At 49.3% G+C, this 12,131-nt stretch overlaps 5 protein-coding genes across 5 annotated transcripts; 3 read left to right on the top strand and 2 right to left on the bottom strand.

Moving 5' to 3' along the window:
• Nucleotides 1-1,810: 1,810 nt before the first annotated feature.
• CPAR01_11971 (uncharacterized protein) lies at nucleotides 1,811-3,526 on the top strand (the record flags this gene model as incomplete). Its single annotated transcript, XM_060496229.1, has 2 exons — nucleotides 1,811-2,093; nucleotides 2,148-3,526. The coding sequence occupies 2 exons, from the start codon at nucleotides 1,811-1,813 to the stop codon at nucleotides 3,524-3,526; spliced, it is 1,662 nt and encodes a 553-aa protein (XP_060345014.1).
• A 620-nt stretch (nucleotides 3,527-4,146) lies between these two features.
• On the bottom strand, nucleotides 4,147-4,545 carry CPAR01_11970 (uncharacterized protein; the record flags this gene model as incomplete). The annotated part of the gene is made up of 1 exon (XM_060496228.1): nucleotides 4,147-4,545. The coding sequence occupies one exon, from the start codon at nucleotides 4,543-4,545 to the stop codon at nucleotides 4,147-4,149; it is 399 nt and encodes a 132-aa protein (XP_060345013.1).
• Nucleotides 4,546-5,695: 1,150 nt separating this feature from the next.
• CPAR01_11969 (uncharacterized protein) lies at nucleotides 5,696-6,133 on the bottom strand (the record flags this gene model as incomplete). Its single annotated transcript, XM_060496227.1, has 1 exon — nucleotides 5,696-6,133. One exon carries the CDS (start codon nucleotides 6,131-6,133, stop codon nucleotides 5,696-5,698), a length of 438 nt encoding a protein of 145 aa, XP_060345012.1.
• Nucleotides 6,134-7,581: 1,448 nt separating this feature from the next.
• Nucleotides 7,582-8,064, top strand: CPAR01_11968 (uncharacterized protein; the record flags this gene model as incomplete). Its single annotated transcript, XM_060496226.1, has 3 exons — nucleotides 7,582-7,756; nucleotides 7,808-7,880; nucleotides 7,941-8,064. The coding sequence occupies 3 exons, from the start codon at nucleotides 7,582-7,584 to the stop codon at nucleotides 8,062-8,064; spliced, it is 372 nt and encodes a 123-aa protein (XP_060345011.1).
• Nucleotides 8,065-9,791: 1,727 nt separating this feature from the next.
• CPAR01_11967 (major facilitator superfamily transporter) lies at nucleotides 9,792-11,502 on the top strand (the record flags this gene model as incomplete). The annotated part of the gene is made up of 4 exons (XM_060496225.1): nucleotides 9,792-10,137; nucleotides 10,192-10,845; nucleotides 10,898-11,102; nucleotides 11,154-11,502. 4 exons carry the CDS (start codon nucleotides 9,792-9,794, stop codon nucleotides 11,500-11,502), a joined length of 1,554 nt encoding a protein of 517 aa, XP_060345010.1.
• Nucleotides 11,503-12,131: the final 629 nt, after the last annotated feature.

Genomic DNA, 12,131 nt, shown 5'->3' with positions numbered 1-12,131 from the left:
AGCAATTACCGGAAACCTGGGTTCTTTGACGATAAGCAAGCCATGTACCCGTTAATACGGCCAGCTGCACTCGGGAGGCGCGCGTGGCGGCGCAGCCAGTTCGCGCGAACTTTTCGCGAAACCAACCATCTTCCGACTTCCATCGTAAAGCAAAGGGCATGCCACATCGAATGCCTTCGTTAGACACAATAATGATGCACTAGCTCCTTCTATTGATCCCTCCAGTCTTCAATCTTCCAGCTATCTGCTGTTGTGATTGTTGATTTGCTCCTGGGATTTGTATCTCCCCCCATGTAGTAGGGAGACAAACTCGGTACAGGATGGCGAAGCCCAGCGTGCGCATTCCGGTGTTGCTCCATTATGTCTTGAGGCAACCTGAATAAGTGCCTGAGTCAGAGGACGACAACGTTGCAGATTGTTAGTTACCTCATGTCTGCAAGACACAATTCATCTGCATTGCGTCATGAATCATAATGAAGGAGCAGGTTCTTGAGGGGTATAGGTTAGTAATTGAACCCGATACTTCGGCAAATTGATCATTCGCGGCTTTAAAAAATCGATATTCCAGCCTTGTAAGTCAAACCATAGGGTATCTTGGCAGAATGCCCATGATATTCGTCACATTGCTCGCCTGAGTATTGCTTTTCATCCTAGACAGATCGTACGACCAACGAAATCCTGGAGGACTCATGAGCCAATAAGAACTGTTGTCACCTCTAGGCCCTCTGTTGCTTTGGTGTTGCGCAGTTTTTGAGGTCCCTGTTGGCCAAGCGGGCCTTGTGGGCTGGGCCATGTTGGACCTTGGACTGGGGACAAATTCTTGAGCGCGGAACATCCTGGATGCTCCCGGAGGCCAAGGGTCTCAAACGATCCTGGTAAAGACGGGTGGTTGAACCTGATTGAATTTGCTCCTGCGAGTCGCGACGAAAGTCCAATGTCTCTTGCGACTTTCTGCTTTCCATCGATTTTGAGGATAGAAATGCTGGTAGGCATCACTTGGGCTGTCAGTAGACTTCAGGTGCGTCGCTCACGTTCAGATGATACTAAATCCTATTCTTACACGTACGTAAAGTGTAGAGTGAACTTCAATATGATTCATACTCTGGCAATAAAAATAAGATGGCTGGCTTTTCGTGAGAAGTAACGTTGGTATTGTCAACCAACAAACTTCTTCACCCGCTCATATAAATATCCCTGTCTCCAAACAGCCAAGCCGGCTAGCAGGGATGACGTTCCACATTATATGCGGTTGGAGAGAACCTGCACTTGAGCCTTGAAGACATCGAGGGTTACGTTCGGACATGATTCCCGACCGGTCGTGCGCCCATTGATTTCGGTCCAATTCCAACATGTCAAAATATCGTTAGGATTTTGCAACGTAACCTTATTTCGGTCCTCCGGCCCTTTGAAGGGAGTCACTTCAGAAGCCTCACACATTACTCAGGATGCACAAGCATGGCTCTGCGTGTACAACACACCACCGAGAATGAACGAGATTGCGCATGCAATAGAAGCGGATACATGCAGTCTTCAGACCTAAACCAAACCACGCGCCCGGTTGTGGGTATTTCCTGGGAATCAATATTGGGGAACTATGGCCGAAATATTTCGAAGGGCCTGAGCAAGCGTATTCCTCCTGGCGTTGGGATATAAACCCGAAGCTACATCGCTGTACTTGCAGCCTTTTGGTGATGCTCGAGGCCCTTTCGCTTGGTCCAGACCACCCCCCAGAGTCATTCTTGGCCCCCTTCTCCTCTCCTACATAATTCCGGTTCATCATACATCTGGCACTCAAAAACTACAGGACAAGATGCTTTCAATAGTTTGGGACTACGTCATAGTTGGCGGTGGCCTCGCGGGTTCTGTCATCTCAAACCGCATGTTGGAGTACAATAGTTCCCTGAACATTCTCCTCATCGAGGCTGGCGAAGACACCCGGTCGCGTACCGACATTCTTTACACCAACGCTACGAACCTCATGGGTGGCGAGCTCGACTGGCAGTATCCGACTAAACCTGTCTCCGCGCTCAATGACCGCAGTCTTGTCTACAACCAGGGCAAAGGCTTGGGAGGTGGCGCCGCGATCAACTCTTGTAAGCAGCCATTGAACTTTCTCGAGACTGACTCGAAATACTAATAGTACCCAGGTGGTTATACTCGTGGCCCCAAGGTGGATTATGATGAGTGGGCTGAAATCGTAGGCGACTCGCGATGGAGCTATAATAGCCAACTACCCTGGATGAAGAAGGCCGAGGATTGGTTCAGCACCAACAGTACCGCTCAGCACGGCAATGGGGGTCCTCTCCACGTTGCTTCCGTCACATCCACAGGCCGGTCATACCCCCTCCGCGACGATGTTGCGGGGGCTTGGCAAGAAATCGGAGTTACGGGTTTGCCCAACCTCGACAGCAACGCCGGCGATAACCTTGGTCGCGCCGAGCTCACCGAGACCAGACGTAACGGTCTTCGTGAACTCACACCAGTTATCTACCCCCTGGATGGCATCACGGTGTTAACCGACACTCTGGTTGAGAAGATTATACTTGCCAAGAATTGCAGCAACGGGGAGCTGAGGGCAACCGGCGTTCAGCTCGCCAATGGTACCCAGATTTCCTCCAAGAACGTAATCTCGGCGGCCGGAGCATACCGATCTCCCCAGCTGCTCATGCTCTCTGGTATCGGCGACGCTGAAGAGCTGCAGAAGCACAACATCTCAGTCAGGCTCGACCTCCCCGAAGTTGGAAAGAATCTCATGGATCACATGTCATTTTATCAGTTCTGGAAGCTCAAGAACCCAGAGAAAGGTCTCGCGCTTGGCTCCAACAACCCACTGTTCTCACAGCCCGAGTTCGCTACCGGCTACCCGATTGACTGGGTTGTGTCCACTGATGTCGACAAGACAGGCCTTGCCGCTGCCATCGCCAAAGACGAGGGTGCTGCACCAGATGCCGCGACTCACTCGCTTCTTAAGACAGGCCGAAGTTTCCTTGAGAACTTTATCATTTACCAGGCCTACAGTGCCTCGAACCCTACCGTTCCTTTGGATGGATCGCACATCTACACCAATGTAGTCTCTTTCCTACCCACCTCCCACGGCACCGTCGGTCTCGAATCCTCCAACCCCGCGACCGGACCAATCATCAACCTCAACTACCTTGAGACCGAGGTCGACCGCTACGTCTACCGCGAGGGTATACGTCAAATGACCAAGCTGATGCTGAACACCACTTTTGGCAAGGATTTCATCGCCGGTGAGGCTGCGCCAGATGCTTTTGAGCCTGTGTCGCTTGATGACACTGACGATTATCTCAACTCTCGTCTGGCAGCGGGAGGTGCCACGACGTGGCATCCTCATGGCACGTGCTCCATGGGCAAGGTCGTTGACTCCGAGTTCAAGGTGAGAGGTGTGAAGGGCCTACGTGTGGTGGATGCCTCAGTTTTGCCTGTCCCCATGGCTGCCCATCTCATGGCTCCGTTATATGCCATGTCGGAGCAGGCAGCTGCTATCATCACTGGAAATGCCTAGAGGCTCTGATATGAATATCTAATACACACTTGAGTTCATGATAACAATAGACTTCATCATCGCACTTGCGAGGCTTTACATGATCGATCAGAGAGTACTTCGAGGATCTTTAAAAAAACACAGCACGTGTGACTCGTCCAGACTTTTCACGAGGAATGCATTCTTATGATCGAAGTCTTCTTCAGGCTTTCATCATTACTACATAGACTTCGGAGCATCGCTTCTCTCCAGCCTATCTCTCTGATTCGCTGGAACCAATCTCAAAATGGAGAAACTTATTTCGATTGGTCATCTTGAAAGCAAGTGGTACGCTAATACGCCCTCGTTTCCTATATATTCTCCGCTTCGAAATTCCAGGCGGAACTATAGTCATCGGCAACGAGGCTGGAGGTGAGACTCTCTATGTTTTCTGGCATTTCATGAGCGAAATTTCGTTCGACCACGGCACTTCAGTCGATGTGAGACATTTAAGAGGTTTTATTGATGAATCTAGCTGGATACAAAACTAGCATATCATGACTTCATTGTAATGAAAGTGACCTCGTGAGTCCCAACGTTTTTCACGTGCACTTTTCGGATGGTTGGCAGGCAGCTAACTCTTTTTTCCTCTTCTCTTCTTTTTACTTCTCTTCTTTTCTCTTCTCATCGATCTCATTGTGTATCAATGTAGATTGAGTGTTGAAATACTGTCTCTCGATGGAATCTTGCTCTAGGTCAGCCTCTTTTTCTTTGTCGGTGGGAATTTGATATGTCGAGATATCATTTGTACTCGACGAGTGATGCCCAGAGGCACCACTTGCGTGATGGCTACCCCTTGTGGCCGCAACAGCCCCCTGGGAGGGGTGACCGCCCTGTGTGCCAGTCCCAGTCTCGGGAGGACCATTTCGATATTGGTCATTGCGGCCACCGAAGTATTTCTCGCCCCATCCTTCTTGAGGAGTATGATCGGTGGGCCCTTCGTCGATGTCTTTTTTGGGTGGGGATGATGGCGTCTCGGATGACTTTGATGGCGATGACATTTTTGCTTGACGCCTTTGAGGTCTTGGTTCGTCGCGCGGAAGGAAACGGCAGTGGTCACAGTGAGTTGTAAATTTTGAAATCTTGGTTTTTTTGTTTTGTTTTGTTTTTTTACTTTTCTTTCTTTCCCTTCTAGATGTATGCTGGATTGTTTTTTTCGTTTTTAGACAGTGGAGTGCTGAAAGTGTTTCTGGGTCGTCATGCTCTGCATTTTATCGTCCAGAGTCAAGCACGCACATCGCGGTTTATATAGCAACGACTTGGCATGCACTACAAGGGTTGTTCAGTTGATCTTTATTGAATGTCCCATATACCTACACTTTGTTTGCAGTCAGCAGATGACCCTCGTCGACTTGGTGCATCCTAGATTGCTTGTCTTGAACAGTCGTGTATCTTTGTCATCTAGAACAGTGTTTTGGTGACACAGCATCTCCAATAGGATGTGAATATGGTGCCTAGACTACTCTCGATTGTGGCGGTCGAGAGAATTGAGCAGCTCTTTTTCATTATGACCACCAATTCAGTCTATGTTTGAATGATCCGGCGGTAAACGTATATCATGTCTCGCAGAGGCTGTTCAGGGGCAGGTGCGCAGCAGGATAAAGCGATCTCTGCGGAAGTACGTACATGTGGCACAAGGTCCTTTGTGACAGGCTTGGTCAATCTTCAGCAAACAAAACATCATCCATCCTCTGCGCCCGCTCCTCCGCGTGTACGTAAGGTGGGTCAGCACACATTGCCAATGGATAAAAGTCACTGTTCACGTCTCGTAATGGCTTGTTCCTGGCAGGTGAGAGCATATACATCTGATAAGAGAACAAGCTGGGCGGAAGTGGACAAAAAACACATTCTTATTCAGTTCAATGTTCTGTATTCCCCACCTCCCACGACAAAGGACTGATTTAAGTCATGCCCTGCGTTTGAGTCTGAAGTGACAATCCCAGTTAGGTTTTGCAAATGATGCTTCTTCGTTTCGTGATGCACAGTTTTGATTCAAGAAGCAACCATTGAGTGAATATGAATGACAGGCCGCACACAAAATACTAGTACCCTAAAACTCAGCAGAAGTTGAAATATCTCAGTAAACATCAATAAAGCACGAGATGTGTTTACATGTACCATCCGCCTTCCCAAATTGTACGACATATGCCCCTAGAAGGCTCTGCACTCAATCAAGCCCTTCTCGTAGCTGTTGTAAACGGCTCCATCACAAGCCAAAAACCCCATGGCAGCAAGTGCAGCAGTGGTACCTCCGCCAATCGCACCAACGCCAAGAGCCGCAATACCGCACTCCATGACCTCAAAAATAGCTGACCCGACCAAAGTGTCCATGCACTTGTTACATTCTGTGGCGGGCTGCTTCACGCATTGCCTCTCTTGAGCCTCACGAAGGCGGCGCCTGCGGATGTTGCCGACTGACCCGGAGCGTGCCGAGTTGAGGATGCTCTCGGCGCGGACCAGGTTCTGAGTCTCCATGGCGCCGGCGACTTGTCTTTCCTGCAGACTGTTGGCGTAGACGGCGGGGTCGATAGCTGCAGCGGTAGTGAAGAGACCGCTAAGGAAGACGGTGGTGATGGTGGTGAACTTCATGTTGATAGGATATGAAAGTTGTAGACTTGGTAAAGAGAGTGGTGTGTAAAAAGGAAAGTGGTCTTTTGATTGAAGGACTGAGAAAAGAGTGTAGAAGGATAAAGAGGATGGTTGGTTTGGATGATGATATAACTGAACGAAGGGCGGATGATGGAGTGGTATTTATACAAACATTACAGACTCTCATTTCTGGTAGCTCTCTCTCATACTGAAAGAGCTGACTCCTCAGTGTTCTCTTGTGGCTAAAGTCCAAGATGTGCTTTGCAAAAGCATTACACAGTACACAGCTGTATCACGATCTCTTCAAACCCCGAGCTATGCGGATACTCAGGAGTTACCCGAAACCGAAAACTCACAATCCAGAATTGCACTCTTGGCATATTCATGGCTTAGAGACGGGTTGAAGCTATCACGAGTGCATCGTGTAGTCTTGGAAGCCCGCCTCCATATGAGCTGCCTCTATTATAGTTTCAGACCAGATTGTTTATTCAGTATCGACACCCAGTCAGGTGCTTTACGAAAACGAACTTGGGCGGGGAAAATTGCATGTTGTCTTTACGGCTTTCGACCACAGTGAGGGGAGCTTCATGTAGATGGGCTTGGCGCGAGGCTCATCGCGCCTTACAGCGCCCGTTTGTGCCCTAACAGCAGTGCGAGCGGGAAAAAGGAGCATCTGGCCGTTCCCGACGGACGCCAGCTCTTGGTCCGTGACCGGTGATCCGGCCCAGATCCGAAGACGTGCAGGCCTGCTTTTCCGACCCAGCGGTTTGGAATGTCAGGTTGAGCCTTGGACAAATAACGTTAATCTGGTTTAGCGTGGGCAGACGAGTCATCACCGGGCAGTTTTATCCCAACTCAGCGTCCTTGCCAACGTTAACCTTGCCCGAAAGAACAGGAACCATCTATAATTGACACAACTATGATTTGGTCCGAACTTACTGCGTACCCGTGCACTACGCGATTTAGCCCTCCTCCATCTGGGCTCGACGCATAATCGCCAAGATCCTAAACTCAGCCTCGAAGGTCTGCAAAGGCATCTTGACGAGACTCTTGGCAATTATCTCTACAATTCCTAAGGTTCGAATCTCTCAATTAGAAACCTGGGCTCTGAGATCACGAACTCGTTCTCGCGGAATCATGTCGTTGACGGTCCACTTGCGCTGGACTTCTCCGGCGGAGAACTTCCCTTGTAGGATTTTAGAGACACAGCAGCAAGTTCAGACTTCAGAGGCATCTTGAGATGCTTCACAGGTCTATAAAAGATAATTGAATCCCGCGTTAAATGTCTTCTTTTTCTTCTCTCATCATCACACATTCACGCTTCATTCAGTCTCTTCAACAACCATCATCACAATCCTTCAGCTTCAAGCTTATCAATCTTTACAACTTTCTCTCTTTACCAACTCAACAGGTTTCTTCAACTTACCAACTTTTTGAAATCTCCCAAAATGTTCTCCAAGACCATCGTCGCTGTTCTCTTCGCCTCCGTCGCTGTCTTCGCGGCCCCTGTCGAGACTTCCAACAAGGAAGTCGAGGGAAGACAGATCAACCAGAGTGTCACTCTCTGCAGTGACAAGGGCATGGCTGACTGCGACACTGTCAACTTCAACTTTGGCTTCTGCGGTTAGTTCCGGTTGTACATTTTAATCTTGTTTCTTAGCTGACAGTCTCTAGTCTCTCCCATCGGAAGACTGAACGACAAGGTCAGCTCTCTCAACGCCAACGGCTACAACTGCATCTTTTACAAGTAAGTTCAAAGATTTATACATCCTCAAATCAGCTCAGATTTCTAATCCACTTGCCACAGTGACACTGGATGCCGCAACGGTGGCGGTCAGATCGCCACTACTGGAGAGGTCACCGACATCCGCAGCCACCCCTCGTTCAGCACCATGAACGACGATGTCTCTTCCTTCTTGTGCAACATCTAAGGCCTTCAGTCGCTTACAAGGCTGCTCTTTCAGTCTGCGCAACATGATTCGGTCACCAGCACAACTTGTGTGGTCGCGTGCCAGCATCGTGGCAACCTACTCTCACCTGGAATAATGGTGAGAATGCCTGGGACGGACTGTGGTTTCTAGGGTTCAGTATGATTTGAATAGGTCTCTCTTGGTTCTCGGTAGCTTTTTAGCAATTGATATGTCACTCTACTTCCTTGTCCACTTCAATTGAATTAACTTACGCGCTTGACGCATTCGTTGAGCCATTCCCCACCTAGACGTTGGTAGGATTTGGATATGTCTCAAAGGGAAGAGGATAACTCTCCGCAGAAGTGGCTTCGGGTCTTAGCCAGATGTGATCAATAAAAAAAATTACACCTTCTATTCAATAGCCCTGTATAGATTGTGAGTCCGATAGTAAAGAGATTAAAAAAGACAAAACACGCATAATTTCTGCCACACTCTGACGCACAGGCCATTGGCAAAGGGGCTTGCTTCTTGAGGAGGTCACGGAAATGCAGGCGACTTGGAGAGACACATGCCACACAAATCACCAAGGAATAAGACGGTATGCGGAAGCCGCACACAATCTCAACTTTTATGTACTAGCTCATTTGATAATGCAGTGAGATCTGATAAAAGACAACAGCTTAAACAGAAGATCAAGAGATTAAACCGTTTACGGAGTAGTTGGTGGGTGTTTGCTGCTTACTAAGCCCGAAACCGGCTCCCATCGGAAATCGGAACACCAAAAACACGAGGATGCGCTTTTCGGTCTGAGGACACGTTCTACGAGCAGCTGCACAATTCTGTCGCCGAATTCATTATAATAACGAGCCAAATGGAAATGGCAAGCATGGCAAACAAGTAGTTTGTGGCGGTACTTACCGAAAGAGACGCGTCGTCCGCGGTCCGCCAAGTGCAACCAAAGCTGTTCAACCTTGGCCGTGCTGAAGATGCAGTGTCGAAGGCTTCAATCCCTCACGGTGAGATTTCGAGATCATCAGATACCAGTCGAGAATCAGACGCCCACATACGGCTGAAAACCACGCCATCCTTGCCCCCATGTGGCAGAGCCCACCCGAAAGCCGAGACTTTCAAGTAGCTTGATGGGACTTCCCCCGGATGGAATCACAAGTCGTCGTCGTCTGCATCCGGCCAAAACTGCCACCAACGGCTTTCTCACTGGCCAACAGAGCTGGCGGTATGGAGAATCTCGAATGCACAAACTTCTCACTGTGAGAATTCTGTTTCTCGCTTCAGGCTCCACTTCGCAACAACCCCGCTGTGGATTGAAAGCAGAGCGCTGACAGGTCGTTGGGTTCGAGGGGGCGGTTCGGACTAGCATATCCCTGACTCGTAAAGGGGTTTGCTAGCCTGTTTAATCTTATCAGATGCATCTCCGAGAGCCATCATGGAGCTTGGCGCACTAGTCTAGAGCAAAGAAAACCTTGAATGTGAGAGAAAAAAGTCCTCTGATGGAATTCTCCATCGTCCGAGTTGCTTTCTCTCAAGCCAAGTCTTACGTTTCTCGCCGTGCCGTCTCGATCCGACCTCGGGTTTGCGAACCAACAGAGTTCGGTTACCGTCCGACATAGGTTGGATAAATAGCAAGACGAGCGCTGCTTCGATGGTTGCATTCACCTCGCTCCCTTGTCCTTCTCATCCATCATTCGTGCATTAGACTGCTACCGAGAGACCGGTACTATCAAACAACAATGGCGGCCCGCGCAGATCTCGAGTCCCACCGGGAGAAACACCCCGAAGACCTCGTCAACGAGGTCCCCGAGTCATCATCCTCGGATTCGGAGGACGACCTCAAGCCACATCCCCCAATGTACTGGAAGATCATTGCCGTCATTCTGATCTCCTGCATCAGCTTCGGTTCTTCGTGGAGTTCGGGTATCACCGGCGCCCTGAAGTCGACGCTCAAGAAGGAGCTCGATATCAACAACAAGCAGTTTTCCCTGCTTGAAGCTAGTGAAGATTTCATGGTTACTCTGCTCATTCTCACGAGCGGTATCGTGACGGACAGAATTGGTGGTGCCGGCGCCATGTTGTATGGTGAGTTTTACACTTGCAGCCTCTTCTGAGACAATGAAACTGACGCAGCAAAAGGTAACATCATCTACTCCATCGGTTCCATTATCGTCGCCGCCGCAGCTCAGACCCGCGACTTCAAGCTGATGATCGGCGGCCGAGTCATCCTTGCCCTCGGCGACATCGCAACCCAGGTTGCCCAGTACAAGGTCTTCAGCTCCTGGTTCTCGCCCAACAACGGTTTCGCGTCCACCCTCGGCCTGGAACTCGGCATCAAGAAGATCGGCGGTTTCGTCGGCAAGTCCTCAGCCAACATCATTGCAAAGAACACTGGTAACTTCGCATGGGTCTTCTGGATCGCCGTCTTCATGAATGTCTTCACCAATATTCTTACTCTCGTATTTTACCGCTTCAACACCATCGCCCACAAGAAGTTTGGCAACGTTACGGACCCAGCCACCGGTGAAAAGCTTACTGAGAAGTCCAAGAAGTTTGAAGTCAGAAAGGTGCTTGAGCTTCCGTGGGTTTTCTGGGCCATCTTGTCATTCTCTCTTTTCCAGACCAGCACTGCAATTGTGTTCTCGCAGAACGCCACCGAATTGGCTGAGAAGAGATTCAAGACCGACTCCATCACTGCTGGTTGGTACTCAGCAACTCTGCAGTACGCCGGCTTCTTTTTGGTTCCCTGCATTGGTGCCTTCATTGATCTCCTGGGCAACCGCATCACCTTGTGTAAGTCAATCATGTCCTTTTGAGGATTCTGCCGGTATCTGACCCTTCTTAGTGGCTATTTGCGGTACCGGAGTCTTCCTGGCTATGGCTCTTATCAACTGGGCTACGGATACCAAAGGAACTGCTGCAGCGTTTGGCATTTACGCCGTTGCGTTCACTCTGGGCCCTACCACCATTATCGACAGTATCCGTACCTCGATGTGGCATTCATCTGTCTTTGGCTCCGCTTACGCCGTCAAAATTGCTACGAACAACGCGTAAGTTCTCGATCCATTTCAACCCAGTCATCTTTTTCTAACAAGCAGCAGGATGAACATTATCGTCCGTGTCATCACCGGAGCCATCCAAGATGCCGATAACGACAGCTATGATCACGTTGTCATCGTCTACGCCGTTCTCGCCGCCGCTTCCGTCTTGGTCTCAATTATGTTGGGTGTCCTGTCGTGGTGGTCCATCGATCTGGGCAACCTCCAATGGACTAGGAAGCAACGTAGGGCTAATGGCGAGTTGTGGAATGAGAGAAAGAGGGCTTTTTACGAGGACAATGGGGCACGCAACAAGCGGATCTCTATGATTTGCTTCGGTTCTTTGGTCATGTTGATTCTGGGTGCTTGGTCGGCATACTTCTGGGGTGTCGCAACTGGCAACAACTCTTGAAATGTACACGTATGAAGATGGTGGCTTTGAGACAAGAGCACATAAGGCGCTAGTCAACGTCCGAGGTACCCATGCACCGAGGAAACCTAACGAGGTATCCAGCCAGTAATGTAGGAACTTAATGAATAAATGGTACGATTCCAAATCCATCAACCGCTGCGATGCGTTGAAAATGCCTTTGTCTGCAATGATTGGTCAGGAACATGAGGTAACACGGGAGCTTCACAAAACTTTGAAGCTCTGAAGGTTTGGTTCTGCCGATTGATGTTTGTGAACCGGACTTTGGATCCTAAGTTTCGAGGATATTTCGCCGACTTATCTCACGTGTTGCTTCATCGATGTCTAACTAAACAAGTTGAAATCATAGATACGAGATGATCCTCGAAATTCAGCAAGTGCTGAACCCAATGTGCTGAATTCGGCTTGATAACCGAGTCGGCTCCGATCAACACTGCAGATGCATCGCCTCATTCGGATCCACTCTGTCATCTCCCCTCACTAGGTACCTTATCTCCAACTCAACTTCCCAAAGCTCCATTATCTTCAACACAGCCGTGAGCACGAAGGATTCAAATTAAGTTAGACCACGATAAAGTTGATGCAACAAATCTCAAGTCCCACCACTTGAT

This window comes from Colletotrichum paranaense (genome assembly GCF_030867605.1).
Source record: "Colletotrichum paranaense strain IMI 384185 chromosome Unknown Scaffold_10.1, whole genome shotgun sequence".
Taxonomy (NCBI): domain Eukaryota; kingdom Fungi; phylum Ascomycota; class Sordariomycetes; order Glomerellales; family Glomerellaceae; genus Colletotrichum; species Colletotrichum paranaense.
This window is presented reverse-complemented; position numbering and strand designations above follow the sequence as displayed.